At 48.3% G+C, this 13560-nt stretch overlaps 2 protein-coding genes across 2 annotated transcripts in view; both read left to right on the top strand.

The window, feature by feature from the left end:
• The window catches only part of MATR3 (matrin 3), a 1017354-nt gene that overhangs the window by 43516 nt on the left and 960278 nt on the right, over positions 1-13560 (top strand). The gene's annotated exons all lie outside the window — the stretch shown is intronic.
• Positions 1-13560, top strand: part of FGF18 (fibroblast growth factor 18) — a 74241-nt gene that overhangs the window by 43683 nt on the left and 16998 nt on the right. The window contains exon 4 of the mRNA XM_049829460.1: positions 10848-10954. Coding sequence (XP_049685417.1) covers positions 10848-10954 — 107 coding nt within the window. The remainder of the gene's footprint in view (positions 1-10847; positions 10955-13560) is intronic.

Genomic DNA, 13560 nt, shown 5'->3' with positions numbered 1-13560 from the left:
CTCCCAAGTCCAGTAGGAAAATGGCAGGGAAGCCGCGGAAACCCGAGGGGAAGCACTAAATACACCATTTGGGGATGTTTGACCTGCTTATTTTTCAGAGCTTCAAATGCCCCAGCAGGAAGGACTACGCAGAAAAAAACCCAAACCCCACCAAACCCCCCAAAAACCCCAAACCCCGGTGAGGAGATGGGAGCGACGAGAGGGATGCTTCCCGGCGAGCGGTTTTGTTAGCCGACATGGCTGGTTGCCTCGCCGTGAGAATGGCTCTCGGCGCTCCCGCCTCGCGCACCTCCAGCGAAATCATTGTCCGGTGCCAGACACACTTGGCTGTGCCTGTTGTACGAGAGCGCGCCGGCCAGGGGCCGTCGGCCACCCACGGCTGTCATTCACCAGCATCCTGCTTTTTTGTCTCCTTCTTTCATTCCCGCCTGCTGGGGGATGAGCTTTAACTCTTCGCGCCGGAGGTGGACCTGCGGTGAAACGCCAGGCCGGGGTGGCCGGAGGCCGGGAGGAGGGCAGCGCGGCGGCGAGGCCGGCGGCTGGCCTCAGCCTGCTCGCGCCTGCGGCTCGTCCCGTCCCGTCCCCTCATCTGCAGAGGGTCTCCGCTCACTTCGTGAACTCGGTGCAGGGCCGGGCCCGGCGGGTGCCTGGATGTAGGGAAAGCCACCTGCTTTCCCCACCAGGAGCTTGCACAGAAGCTCCTTAGTTCAAGTTAGCCGGTTCCTTCGCTCCTTTGGGGTCCCGGAGGGAGAAATAAGTCTTCTGCCGTGGGTCAGTCCCGGGGCGGCCGCAACTCTGCGGTGGGGTGTAAAGCCCTTGCGTACAGGGTGTTGTTTGCCAAGGGCTGTCCCTCGCTCCGTGGGTTGCGTGGCGCGTCCTCGGGCTCCTTCGTGCCGGTGGCTCCGGCAGCGGCGGCGGTCGTCCGAGCTGGGGTGGTGGCAGCAAGGTGGGGTGACTTGGCCACCTCGGCCGGTCTCTGAGGTGGCTCCGTCCTCCCGTGGCAGAGGTGAGGGGCAGCCCCGCTCCTCGGGCTTGGCACGGCCACCGGGACCGCCTTGTAAATATTTCAAGTCCGCTACGTGTAAATAGCGGTGGGGAATTTCCTTCTCCCGTCTGCTCCAAAGACCGTAGAGAGAGGTAAAACAGGAGAGTAAGAAGGTGTCCCGGGGGGAGGAGGGATGTGCTCACCGGCACGGGGTAGCGAGTGCTGGAAGGAGGGTTCGTCCTTTGGGTTTTGTCCTTTGTCTGCCCATCTGAAGATTTTTAAAGTGAATTATGTGCTGATTAAAGAGCTGGCCAAAGAGCCCACCAACCTAAGCGACCTCTGTCTGTCCGTGTTCGGACGAGTACAGGCTGGGCACCTACAGCATCACCTGCCAGCGTGGCACCCGCCGCCTCAAGGGACCGTCCCCTGTGCAGGTCCACGGGGCCACCGCCTCCGGGGTGGCGAGAGGAGGGGAGGATGCTCTAGTGTGGGGAGGAGAGGAAAGGGCTGAGAAAATCTTGGATGGAAACATGGGGCTGAGTCTGAGCTTTGTAGGTGACCTGGGTCTCTAAATAAACTGAAACTGGGATAAGTAACAAATAATATAATACAGATTTTACACTGTCAATGCTGATCCTCTGAATCCAGAATACCCCAAAATAATCTATTAGAGGTATTGCCTCTTTTCTTCGCTGCTCTTGTTTAGAATGCCGTGGATGTGAGGACTGGCTTAGTTCTGTACTTGATTTACTTTTTATATTAAGATTTAACATGGGATCTCCTTCTCTTAATCCAAGTGCTTATGGTTTGAATGCAGAATTATATTTGAGATTTTTAAAGTACCTTTATTAAAACATAAAACTAATTTTACAGTTCTGACAGGTCTTATTTAAGTACCCAGTGCCAGATGCCTTTTGTCCCAAATGACTCCAGGAAAAAAAACACAAACCCAACTTTAAAAACTTCTAATGCAATTAAAATGCAGTAAAAGGCAAGTAAATAGTCTTACCTATGCTGTGGACTGGGGGTAATAGTTTAAGAAAAGCCTCACGCTGAATGTGTTTCCAAAAATAAATATATGAAACCAAAGGTGCTAAAGGCAGAGTTAATGTGATACCTGATTTTTTGTGGTTAATTCTGTTGCCGCTGCTCTGAGAATAGTTGAAAGAATTGTGCTAGGTCTGTAGGGAGAGACCTTTTCAAAGGGGCTGCTGATGCAGAGGACCCTCCTCCAAGGCGCTTCACCTGAGGGACTTGCTTTGGCTGCAGTCGGTTCCAGAGGATGTGTGTCCCCAGGTGCTATCGAAGGTCAGTTCTTGTCCACCTCTTTCAACCCTTACCCCAAAATAGTCACACTCTCATATTCTTATCTAAGAGTGACAGTTTTCTGTACTTCGTTTAATAATATGTTACCTTTTATTTGGCAAAAGCGAGCTTCAGGAGCAGGAGCTGATATCTTTGAAAAAGTCAGATATCTTTGAAATTGTGTTTGCATCCATTTGTAAAAGCAAGCCCTGTTCAAAATCTTAAAACATAGAGGAATTTTCCCCATGGGTCAGAACATTTTTTCTGGTAGGTTGTGCTGCTGCCTCTGCTCCTCTGGGTTCCAGAGCCATAAGAATCCCATTGAAAATACTGGAGCATCCTGCAACTTTATTTTCAGCATACTTTTTGCTTGCTGGAAGAAGGGAAAGTTACACTGAGCCCCTTTGAGAAAGTGCATGAGCATGCTTATTTATATTCCTGTGCGTAAAATTAATTGTCGTATTTTCAACTTTTGCTGGCATGGAATAAGAAACCTGCTTAGTAGAACTTAACATCTTTGTATATCAGGCACGGCTGATAATCTTAATTCAACTAACACTGCAAACGCTTTATGAATTTCTCCTGATTAGCCCCATTTTGGAGCACTCGCAAATACAACGGTGGAGCCTGGATGGACTAACTTTCGGAGTATGCGAAACCATCATGGTGTTGGCATACAGGAAAGATTTTATGTGTTTGGGACTCCTTGGTAAGAGGATATGGTGGTGCTAACATCACACCTACTTCATTGCTGAGGATGAGCAGCCAACCACCAGGTTGCCCAAGAGAGGTGGGTGAGCGCTTCAGAGTAAACGTGGTCTGTCCTGTGCTTCTGGCCACAAATAAAGCAGCTTTGGAGAAGCAAGAGTACATGGGGTTCCCATAGTTGTCATTCTCTGCTTATTGTTATTTTTGTGTACATCAGTATTTTTATTGGGTTCAGCTGAGACTGGGAACAAGAGAGTCAAAATAACTTCGGCAGGGTTTGTTCATGCGGTAATTCTAACCCTCTGTGGGATGGGAAAGGTTCACGCTATTTCCAGACCCAAGAGACTCCAGTGCTTTGGATGTGTTTCAGCTAGGCGCTCAGGGCCAGGTTGTGAGGTCCTTGTCTGTTGGGCTTGACTATGTCAGTAGGAGTTTACTCAAATGAGAATGATCAAAGACATCAGGGTTTGGCCCTTTATTTTTCATTTTAGCTGCTTTTTCAAGCATAACAGAGCTTCTGAACTTTTTTGAGGCTCATCCTTCACTAATTCCAGACTCAGAGCCTGGCAGCTTGTCAAGCAGTTTTCCTGCCTCTGTAGAAATACTGTCCACTTGAGCTGTGTTTGGAGGCAGCAAGACACCCTGGTGAGATAGAGGAATTTCTGTGCTAACATTTTTAACGTTTCTCTTTCCAGGCCTACTTCTTAGTCATTGCGAGTTTGCAGGTGGCAAAGTTCAGTGCAGAATTTGTTCGCTGCCACTCCCTGCCCAGGCGTTTTTAAAGCACACAACCTATCGCCTCCGGTTTTACTGAATCTTGTCTAAATAAGCTTATTCACCATCATAGAAGCAACTGCCAAAATATTTTTAGTGTCTCTTATGGTGCATTATGTATAAAACATCTGCGAGAGGCCAAGTCTGATTCCCCACTGCTTAATCCTGTTTTCTTAGATCTACAAATGGGTGCAAATGTCTCTGTGTGTCAGAATGACAGTATTTTACGTTCATTTTTCACATGGGTAAACGATGACCAGCACTGGGTAATGCAGGATTGGGCCAGTAATATGGTACTTATAATTTTCACATTGTCCTCAGATATTTTTTGGTTTTTGTTTGTGGTTTTTTTTTTCTTCACAGAATCACAGATTCAGGGATTTATTAAATTTTTATTTAAGTTGGGCAGAATCTCTAAGACATACCTTGGTATTTATTTTGGTTTTATGTCAGCTAAGCTATCAAACAATTTTCACATGCGTGGACAGATAAAAGACCTCAAACTGGTGTATTTTCATTTAAGCTTCTCCCACAATGTGGTGAATAGGGTTAGTTTATGGGGATTGTGTCTGGAAGCTTTGACGTCCTTCAGAAGCCTGGGCAGTCCTGAGAAGAGTAGTACTTTGTTTCAGGATCTCCTTTTTTCCTTGATATTGCCATTCTGGCATAAGCAACACCTCTCCTAGGGGGTGGGGAGGCAGGCTCTTCTGAGATGGTCCCGGAGATGCTCGGGGAACACCAGCAGCTCAGCATCGTTCCCCATGTTTTGCTAGCCGCCGCTGAACTGGTAGTGGAATTTTTTGGGTGGGCATCCCTACAGGAGAGATGACTGTCATGGTGTGACAGGCTTAAATAGTGGAGGTTTCACTAGTGTGCGGGCGATGTTCTATGACGCGAATATCTCGGTCTGTGCGCCCCGTGGGGTTAACTGCTGCGGCGGTGCGGCAGTGCGTCACGCTTGCACATCTGTCCTGGGCTGGGTACTCAGGCTGGCGTGGTTGGCACCAGTGTGGATATTTCCGCATGTCTTGGCCCCGAGTCACGTAGACGTGCCCAGTGAGCACCGAGGGGATAGCTCAGCATCCTGGAAATGGGACAGGACGCCTTCTCAGCTAGATGGTTGTTTGCAGATGAGGGTGCCCGAAAGCATCTCCCGGAGAGTGAAGCTCTCTTCGGCTAGCGCAGAAGTGAAACCCAGAGGAAGGTGTCCCAGCGCACACCAGGAAGGAGAACATTAGCCCTTGTTTCTCTGTTAAAAGTGCTGTGATCCTGCGCTTTTGTCCACCGCGTCGAGCCCTAGGGGTGGTAGCAGGTAGGCAGGGTGAGGAGGCAGCCCTGCAGAGGGCTGGGGAAGGGGGAAACCTCGCGCCTTCACGTCCAAAGCCGTGCTCCCCGCGCGTCCAGCCGTCCGGCCGGTGGCAGAGGCAGGACCCTGAAGCCACGTAGGGTCTTTATCGGCACTCGAGGGACTTCCGATGTGTGTCCAGTCCTTTGTGTGAAAGTATTTGCAGGATCAGGTTGCTGCAGTGTAAGTGCCTTTGAGGTCTTTGCTGCATTATAGATTTTCTTCTGATGTCGTCCCATGCAAATATTTAACCTGTCTGGTTCCTGAGAGCTACTAAGGCTGTTAGGCGGGTGGCAGGTTGTCTCTGCAGTCTTTCCTTTGTTCACACACAGCCTTCGGTCCTGCTCCCCATCCCGCCCCAAAATCAGGCAGGGAGAATGCCGTAGGGGACTTGGCCCGTGGCGTGTATTGATGTGTTGATGCTCTGAGGGACTTATGTGCTCCAAATCGTGTCCCTTTCCCTAACCGTGTCAGCTGACCAAGTAAAAGATATGATGTTTAAAAGAAAACCTCATTTAGAGAAACAGCATTTTTAAAAGCCTGCGTTAACCCTGGGTGCGCTGCTCCCTGTGCCGTCTCCCTGCTCTAACACCGGGTAGTTCCCTTGCTTGTGCAAAGTGGTGGCTTAAAAAAGAAAATACCTGGAGCCTGGATCTTAGAGCTGCTTTTACTCCTCCTCCCCACGACCATCCCTTTTAATAATTTGACACACATATCCTATGCTCGCTCAAGACAGAGTCGATGAGCTAATTGCAGTGGTATGTGGGTCAGAGCGCTGCCCTTCTGAGCACCAGCCTTATTGATTTTGGTGGTTACTCCTGATTTGCACCTGAATAATTGAGAAGGGAGTTGGGTTGTATGGGTTATAACTATTTAAAATGATACAGTTTGGAGTGCAAACAAAATGTGAGGATGCAGCCTAGATTCTCTCACTTGTTCATAGCCTGCGGGCTTTATTAGACCCTCCAGACTTTACCTAATTTTGGCCTTATTCCCTCATCATTACATCATGAATGTGAAGCGGAGACAGGGTCATTCTCTCCTATGTTGTGGTCATGTAAGGGATTCACGTGGTTCTCGTAAGGGGGTAGGCCGTGTTTGAACAGGTTTCAACTATTTTAAGCACCCTTGGCCATGCTGGGGTTCACACTGGAAGATTCAGTCTTACCGGAGAGTAAGATGCAATATATGCTGTGAACTATGGAAACGCGCTTTGTCTTGGTTCATAGCACCAGAGTAACTAAATTGGAAAGCTGCTCTCTATCACAGACGCTGTGGTCCCAGCCTCGGTGTATCTGTACATCCTTCCTTTTCCTTAACTGGAAGTGGTTTCAAGTGCTCAGAATGGTTTCCCTGACTTTGTAAGTGCATCAGAAAAAAAGCGCAATTAAAGCAACAAAATCTCAGTCCTCTCTGAGACCCTTTTGCCCAGGAAATCTGTTTTAGCTGGCCTGCTTCAAGATGCCCAGGGGCAGCATAAGCAGCTGTAGTTTCTTTCTCTCTGCAAGTTCCTTTTGCAGGATTTTTACCTAGGGAAAAAAAAAAGCAAAAAAGCAATGGTGGGTAGACTCAAAGTATCCAGTCCTCCTGCACCTTCCTTGTGTTTCCCCCTTTATCTCTTTATTTATCTGAAACTGGCTGGCGCTTAGGATTTTGTGATAGGTACATGTAAACCTTACACTTCTCAGGTGCCCTCTTCCTCCTTTCTTTCCCCATGCTTTTCTGGCTGCCGTCCTCCCACTCCCAGGAAATATTTGAAAGATAATTTGGCATATTTTCTGCCACCTTCACGTATCTCCCTGACTTCGTGTTTTCTTAGCTGGAAGATAGCTTTTCAACATATATATGTAATCCTTTTCACCTAGACATGTAAGGAATTCCAATCTCTTCCAGTGGGAGTTTTCAGGAAGGTTTAGGTTAAATGGGCCAATAAGGCAAAAGCATGTAGCAGAAGATCTCACCCTCTGAAGACATCTTTTCTCTTTCGCTCCCCCCCCCCCCCCCCCCCCGAAAATATATCAGAATATCTAGCTGTCAAAGAATTTAAACAATAATACCTGATCTGAAGGCTAGAGTGCAGGGCTTTTGAAAATAAAGATTGTAATCTCTGTACGGTGTATCCAGGAACTAATGGAGCTGGAAGTCAGGTGTCCTGAGCAGCAGACTGCTGTGGGGACACTGCTCCGGCTTGGTGGGACTTATTTTACCTGCGCTCTCAAGGGAAATTCTCTTGGATTTTCCCTGGTGCTTTCATTGTGGTCATAGCATCTTTATCATAGAGACAAGACAGTAAGCCAAGTCCAGTTTACATCAATTTAAATCCTGTTGGTGGCGACCGAGCTTTTCTCCTGCCGCGTGTGAGTGGGGTGGGGAGACCTCAGCAGCCCCTTCTGCGGGGCTGGCCTCCATCCCCCAGAAACTCTCGTTGCGGCACTCAGGGCTGGGATTCATCCCAGCGGACGTTAACTGACTCGATGTGTTGTCCAAGGTCCCTGACCGGGCTCCTGAAAGAATTTAGGGAGATGGCCTGTTGTGAAAAGGAGAATCAGCTGTAAGGGGTGCCTTAGGCTGGAAGCCAACTGGGTTATGAACCCGACCCTAAAGCTGCGCTGATCTCTCTTGTAGGAAAGGAGGTCAAGGATCCCTAGCAATAAGAACATGTTTCCAACATCCCAAGACTCACATTTTTCAGAAGTGGGTGCCTATGGGTGGCCTTAGCCTGTACTTCGGCAGCTGGAGTCACAGCGAGGAGCAGACAGCATCTGCTGAACCTCCTTCCCTCTGCTCCCTGCTCCTGGACGTTGGGTGCAGGATGATCTCTGGGGCTCACCAGCCTCCTCGGGGCGTTAGGGTATGTATGCTGGTGTATTGACTGGTGTGGATGTTGCACTGGATGCTTGCCCATCCACTGCTGCTCGGTCCGTGCTGGGCACTCGCCCGGGAGGGATCTCAGCACCGGCATAACCTTTACAGCCCGCAGGAAAGGTGACTTCCATTTAGTTCTAAATTATGACATTATTTTATTAGATCTTTAAACTTTATTTAAATTCTTTATTTAAAGAGGGGGAGGAAGGTATCATATTTTAATTAGTAGCGGTGTCAAAGGAGACCTAGATTAATTATTTGAAATCACTCCATCCAGATGGTTTTAATTTTCACAGCAGGGAACCGGCATCTTTTTAAGGTGATATTTTTCAAATTAAAATCAGCTTGGATATTACTCATACTGGCTGCAGAGCGAGGGGGTGGGGAACGCAGGCCGGCGTGCCCCGTGTTTGTCCATCTGAGCGCAGGCTGCCGGTGGGGACCTGCGTCGGAGAGGTGTGGGCTGCCGACTGTCCGACGGGACCGCACCTCCAGGCTCTCGCATTGGGAGTGTTTTATCAGCGTTAGCTCCTACTCTGGCTGGCCAAAACCGGTATCTATTATTCAGCGTTAGTCTTAGCAGCTTTAGTTGCAGGACTGGGACTGGAATGGACGGGGAATGCCTTGCAGCTTAGACGGGAACATGCCGTGTCCCGTTCTTGCCTGTGCGCAAGCTGCGGAGCCGTCGCTTGACCCCTTTGGTGGGTGGCCCTGGGTCCGTTTGCGTGCCTGGGTGGATTCGACACGGTAGACCTGTGGGCGACTCCTTGGCGCTCTGGGTGTTGGCCGTGGGTTTTGGGCCAATCTTTGGGACGTCTTGTGCTGGCTCCACAACCTTCCCTCGTGTGCAGGCTGCTGCTCTCCACCTCTGAGGCTGACCATTAGTCCTCTGCTTATGTGAGGGGAAAACCTTTCACAGTCACCTCTTTAAAGGTAGCCATACCTTTGGCTATTCCCTCGTTGGTTAATGCTGGATTGCATCTGGGCAGCCTCCCTGAACTTCTTGGAGCAGTGGGCATTCCCCAAGTTATCTGCCGTGTTGGTGAGCCTCCCCTGGAAGACCTGTGTTTGGCTCTGTGCCATCCTCCCCCATTCTGGCTTGGATCCTCTTGATATCCTTACTATGACAGGATATTTCTGGTTCATGGGGCCCTTCCTCAATTAAGTGGTCACTGGTTCAGTACTAGCTTGGCAGGTGTGGAGAGAAAGCCTGCAGCACCCAGTTGTCGCTTGCAAGCTGCTCTCCGTCACAGATACCCCAAAACATGGTGCATTTCTGAAAGGCTTAGATAAATATCCATATTTATGCGTGATTGCAAGTAGTAGCCTGCTATAATGCAGGTATTATCCCACTCGCTGTCAGAAAGAAGTATTCTTTAAACATCCCCTGTGATAACAGGTTTAACAAACATATCTAAATGAATGTAAGCAGCTAGTACCTGGAAAACCCTGAACTTGCATATGTGACTGAGCTGCAAAGGGAGAACTCCGTTTAGGGCCCTTGTGAGTTAAAGGTTTGTGATATTTGCACTGCTGCAGAAGCCAAAAGCTGACTTTACAAGTGGGAAAAATATTAACGTGTTTAAATGAAACAAACTCCTATTTCTATCCCCATGGTAAATCCTTACAGTGAACATATTTGCTCTTAGAGGGTTTTAAAGTTTGAAATATGAATGCCAAAAAGAATGTGACTTTTTGCAGCACAGATCAAACATTCTCCAGAGTTTGGCAAAAGCTGTGTTTCTATGGTAAGGCTCGGGTCTTACAAGCATGAGTATTTCCAGAGCAGGACCGTGGATTTGCACTTGCTGACACTTACACATTCTTGCATTGTGTTTCGACCATGTCTCCTTTCTCCCCCTCCGTATCGGAGATGGATCTGAACCAAAATGTCCAGTCTGCCTGTTCCTGCCTCTCCAGGGAAATTCCTGGAATCTGAACCTCGAGCATGACTGGAATTCATGTTTAGATCAGAGACGGAATAAAAGGCTGAATTTGAATGTGTCTAGGTTTTCGAGATGATGCCGGCATGCTACACATCTGGGTGGCAGCTCGGCCACTTCTGCAAATACAATTGTGTCAGGGCAGGTGGTTTATGAAGACGCAGCAGAAATCTGTCCTCTACCATGGCTCCTGGCAATGCTGCAAACCAGCTCTGGCCTCAATAAACGTGTGAGGCACTATGAGATTGGTCATGTTTTTCCCAGCTAGAGCAGGAGTCATGGACCTGGACTGCCAGAAAGCAATTAGTGACCTCCTGGGAACATAGCTAGACACACAGAGGATGTCTGCGGGGCGGCGTTCATCACACAGAACAAGCAGCACCGAATTCCTCCCCTGCTAGCTGTTGTGGTGATCTTCAGGAGATCACTGCGATGTTTTGCACCACGGGCATGTGGCTGGACCACTTCTGTGCCGCGTTTGAGGGCTGCTGGCTGTGGGGAAAGGATTTTGATTCTTGTCATGCTAATCTTTTATCTTCATGGGAATAAAATCCATGTTGCTGCCCTCCAAGAACCTCCTGCAGCATGAAGGAGAGCATTAGCATTGAGCTCGGTGTTGCTGATGGGGTGGCGGGGTTGGTGCGGACGGATGGAGCGCACACGTGTGTACGCGTACTCTGCGCTAAACCGGCATTAAATCTGGAGCGTCCGCGCAGGAGTCGGCGGAGACGTGTCCGATCTGCAGCTGTGACCGAGCCCAGAGCTCAGCCCCTGGGCGGTTCCTCGGGTTGTTCCCTCTCAGAGCATCCCAGGGTGGTGTGGTTCAGGTAGAGGTAATGGGACGACGCGCTGATGAGCTTTGAATGCTTTGACTTAATGGGACCGCACTGGTAAATGCTTTTTTGTCTTCTTCCTTTACAAGCCCAGCTTCTAGTGGAAACAGACACTTTTGGCAGCCAAGTCCGGATCAAAGGGAAGGAGACAGACTTCTACCTTTGCATGAACAGGAAAGGCAAGCTAGTGGGGAAGGTAAGTGTTTCCTATTAATTCATTTGTAACATGAGTGTTACCTTTAGCAGCCTCCTCAAGGCTGTAATGATGTGTTCAAGCTTTGCCTGTCAGCCTCAAATGAGAAGCAGGATGGAGGGGATGTGGGGTTTGCAAAGCAGCCCGTGCCCTTCCCGAGCCCTCCCCCGCATCCGTAAAATCCAGCTCTGCAGCCAGCCCTGGGATTCTCTGACGATGCGTCTGACGCGGGTGGGTTTGCGCTTTACGGTTGTGTTAAATTGACGTCGGAGGTCATCTCGGCATCCCAGTATTGTGGCCACCTCCGCAATAACTTCGTTACTTGATCTTTCTTTGGAGGGAAATTCAAAATAAAAGGGTACGCGGAGCACTGTGCTGGGGAGGTTGGCAACACAAGGCTTCTTTCAGTGGTGAGCCAGGGGATGGTGTGGCACAGCTAATACTGGAATCCAAACGTCGTACTGGAACTGGGCGTCACAGTTCTAGCATTACAGGAATATTTTATTACTTTGGATCTCCGCACAATGGAAGCATGTAACAAATTACAGTGTATTCACCCATCTAGCTTAACTTCTTTGCCGAAGTCATATTTTTTTTATGTATTAACTTGTTTTTGTAACTTAGGCAGTTCTTCTGTATTGTTGGCGAACCTAGAAGCTTGCTAACTGGGCAGGAGCTTGCTCAAAGCTAAAATATTCCCAAAGAATAAATGTAAAAATATCTCAGCCCTCAAAGGCCCCCTCCTCCACTGCTTGCACTTTGCACCACCAGAAATTAAAATCTGGCATCTTTGTGGTTGTGAAAAAGGGAAGCTGAGTTTTGTTTTGAGTCAACACAGCAAAAGCCACATGCCCAAACAGAAACCAGAAACCAAATTGCTCTGATGAAATATTATTTACTTTTGTGGTCCCGAGAGTGACACTTGCGGGACAAGTGCCTTCCCCGGAGGATCCCTCCTGCCACTTTTGTTTTCCTCGCGAGCAGTGCGGATGCTTCTGTCGGGACTAAGCCCAGATCTTTCGCAGGCAGCCGCTAGCCGTGGCAGCCTGCCTGATCCGCTGCGGAGCTGCTTTGGCGAGGCAGGCAGCGGCTGGGACGCTGCTCGAAATCGGTGGGGACCTGGAAATTGGTGCTCTGGGAGGACTGGACCAAAGCAGCTGGTTCTCTCTGCTTCCCGCACTTCTGTGGTGTAATTACTGCTCTGAATGAGACACCATTGTCTGACCTTCGACAAGGAAATTCATTTTTTCAACTGGATTTAGACCTCTCAGGAAACACATGGGTGCTTTTGAAGACTGCACTGAACACAAACCTGGCCTTTGATTTTTTTTTTTTTTTTGGTTTTGGGTTTGGTTTTTTTTGGTGCCTTGGTTTTCCATCCTTTAAATGTGATAATAGCACTTTTCCCTGAAATGTTATAAGGATAATCTTGTTAATGTTTATGAGGTGCTGATACCACAGTAATAGAGACCTTAGAAGCATTCAAATTAGATGGGGTAAAATGAGCATGAAAACTTACCTTTTTCTTTAATAGATCTTACCCCAGGGTGGGTCAGCAGTGGTACACAGTGCAACCCACATCCTTTCCTGGTCTGCGCTGAGTGTCCAGGAGCCTCCTGGCAAAGTCGGAGGCTGTTTTTCAAAACATACAGTATATTTTGGCAAGATTCATCCCTTGATTTGGCTCATTGGGCACCAAGGCAGGACAGTTCTATAGCTTGTCACCTTTCATGAAACGTAAAGCTTTTGGTTTTTTTCTTGATGTGCTTTTCATAATGTTAAGTTGGCAAATGATTTGTTATAAAAAAATAAATAAATCTATTCTTGTAAATGTGAGCCTTCCCACCCCAGACTGCTGACAAGTTCACAAACCAGCTGACCTGAGCAGGAGGGGGTACGGAGCATGGCGTTTGGAAGGAAAATGTTCCAGACGCGTTGCCCATATTAACAGCTTCTCATGAGCAAAAAAAGAAAATAATAGCATGTCTTCTTGATACCAAAGAGTGTGGTTTTAATTAGTATCATAGTTTCAGCTCTTTTTGTGGCAAGAGTTTGAGGGAATGCTTTTTAGTTTGAATGCTCTAAACAGCTAGTAAACCCCAAGGAAAACATCAGATAAAAGTTACGCCTGGGCTTATACAAATATTTAAGTTCAGTCTGGGGGTGGAGGGGAATGAAACCCATAAACTGATTGTTTCACGGTCGCCCCGGTATGTTCATTTGGCAAGAGAGGAGCCATGGGACCAAACCGGGTCTTTTTCTCTGCTCATTTCCTATTGCCTTACACTGCATAATCCCTAACAATACCAGCATATGCCATCTGGCTTTGTTCTCCTCCTCAGTCAGCAGTTTTGGATCCCTCCCAGTTGAAAACCTGCTTTGAATTTAGTCCTTTTTGTTTCCCATAATCACCTACAAAGGGTATTACAGACCAGAGCAGGTTGTTGTTGTTCTCAGCTGGAACTGGTGATGAATGCAAGAGCTCCAGAGGCTGGGCTTGCTCCCCACCTTGGAGCCGGTTGTGTTGCAGGCAAACACACTAACCCACAGGGCTGAGAAGAGCAGCATTAGCGTCTTTTTATTTATTTATCAGAAATTGCATCTATGCC

Source organism: Accipiter gentilis, chromosome 26 (genome assembly GCF_929443795.1).
Source record: "Accipiter gentilis chromosome 26, bAccGen1.1, whole genome shotgun sequence".
Taxonomy (NCBI): Eukaryota; Metazoa; Chordata; class Aves; order Accipitriformes; family Accipitridae; genus Astur; species Astur gentilis.
This window is presented reverse-complemented; position numbering and strand designations above follow the sequence as displayed.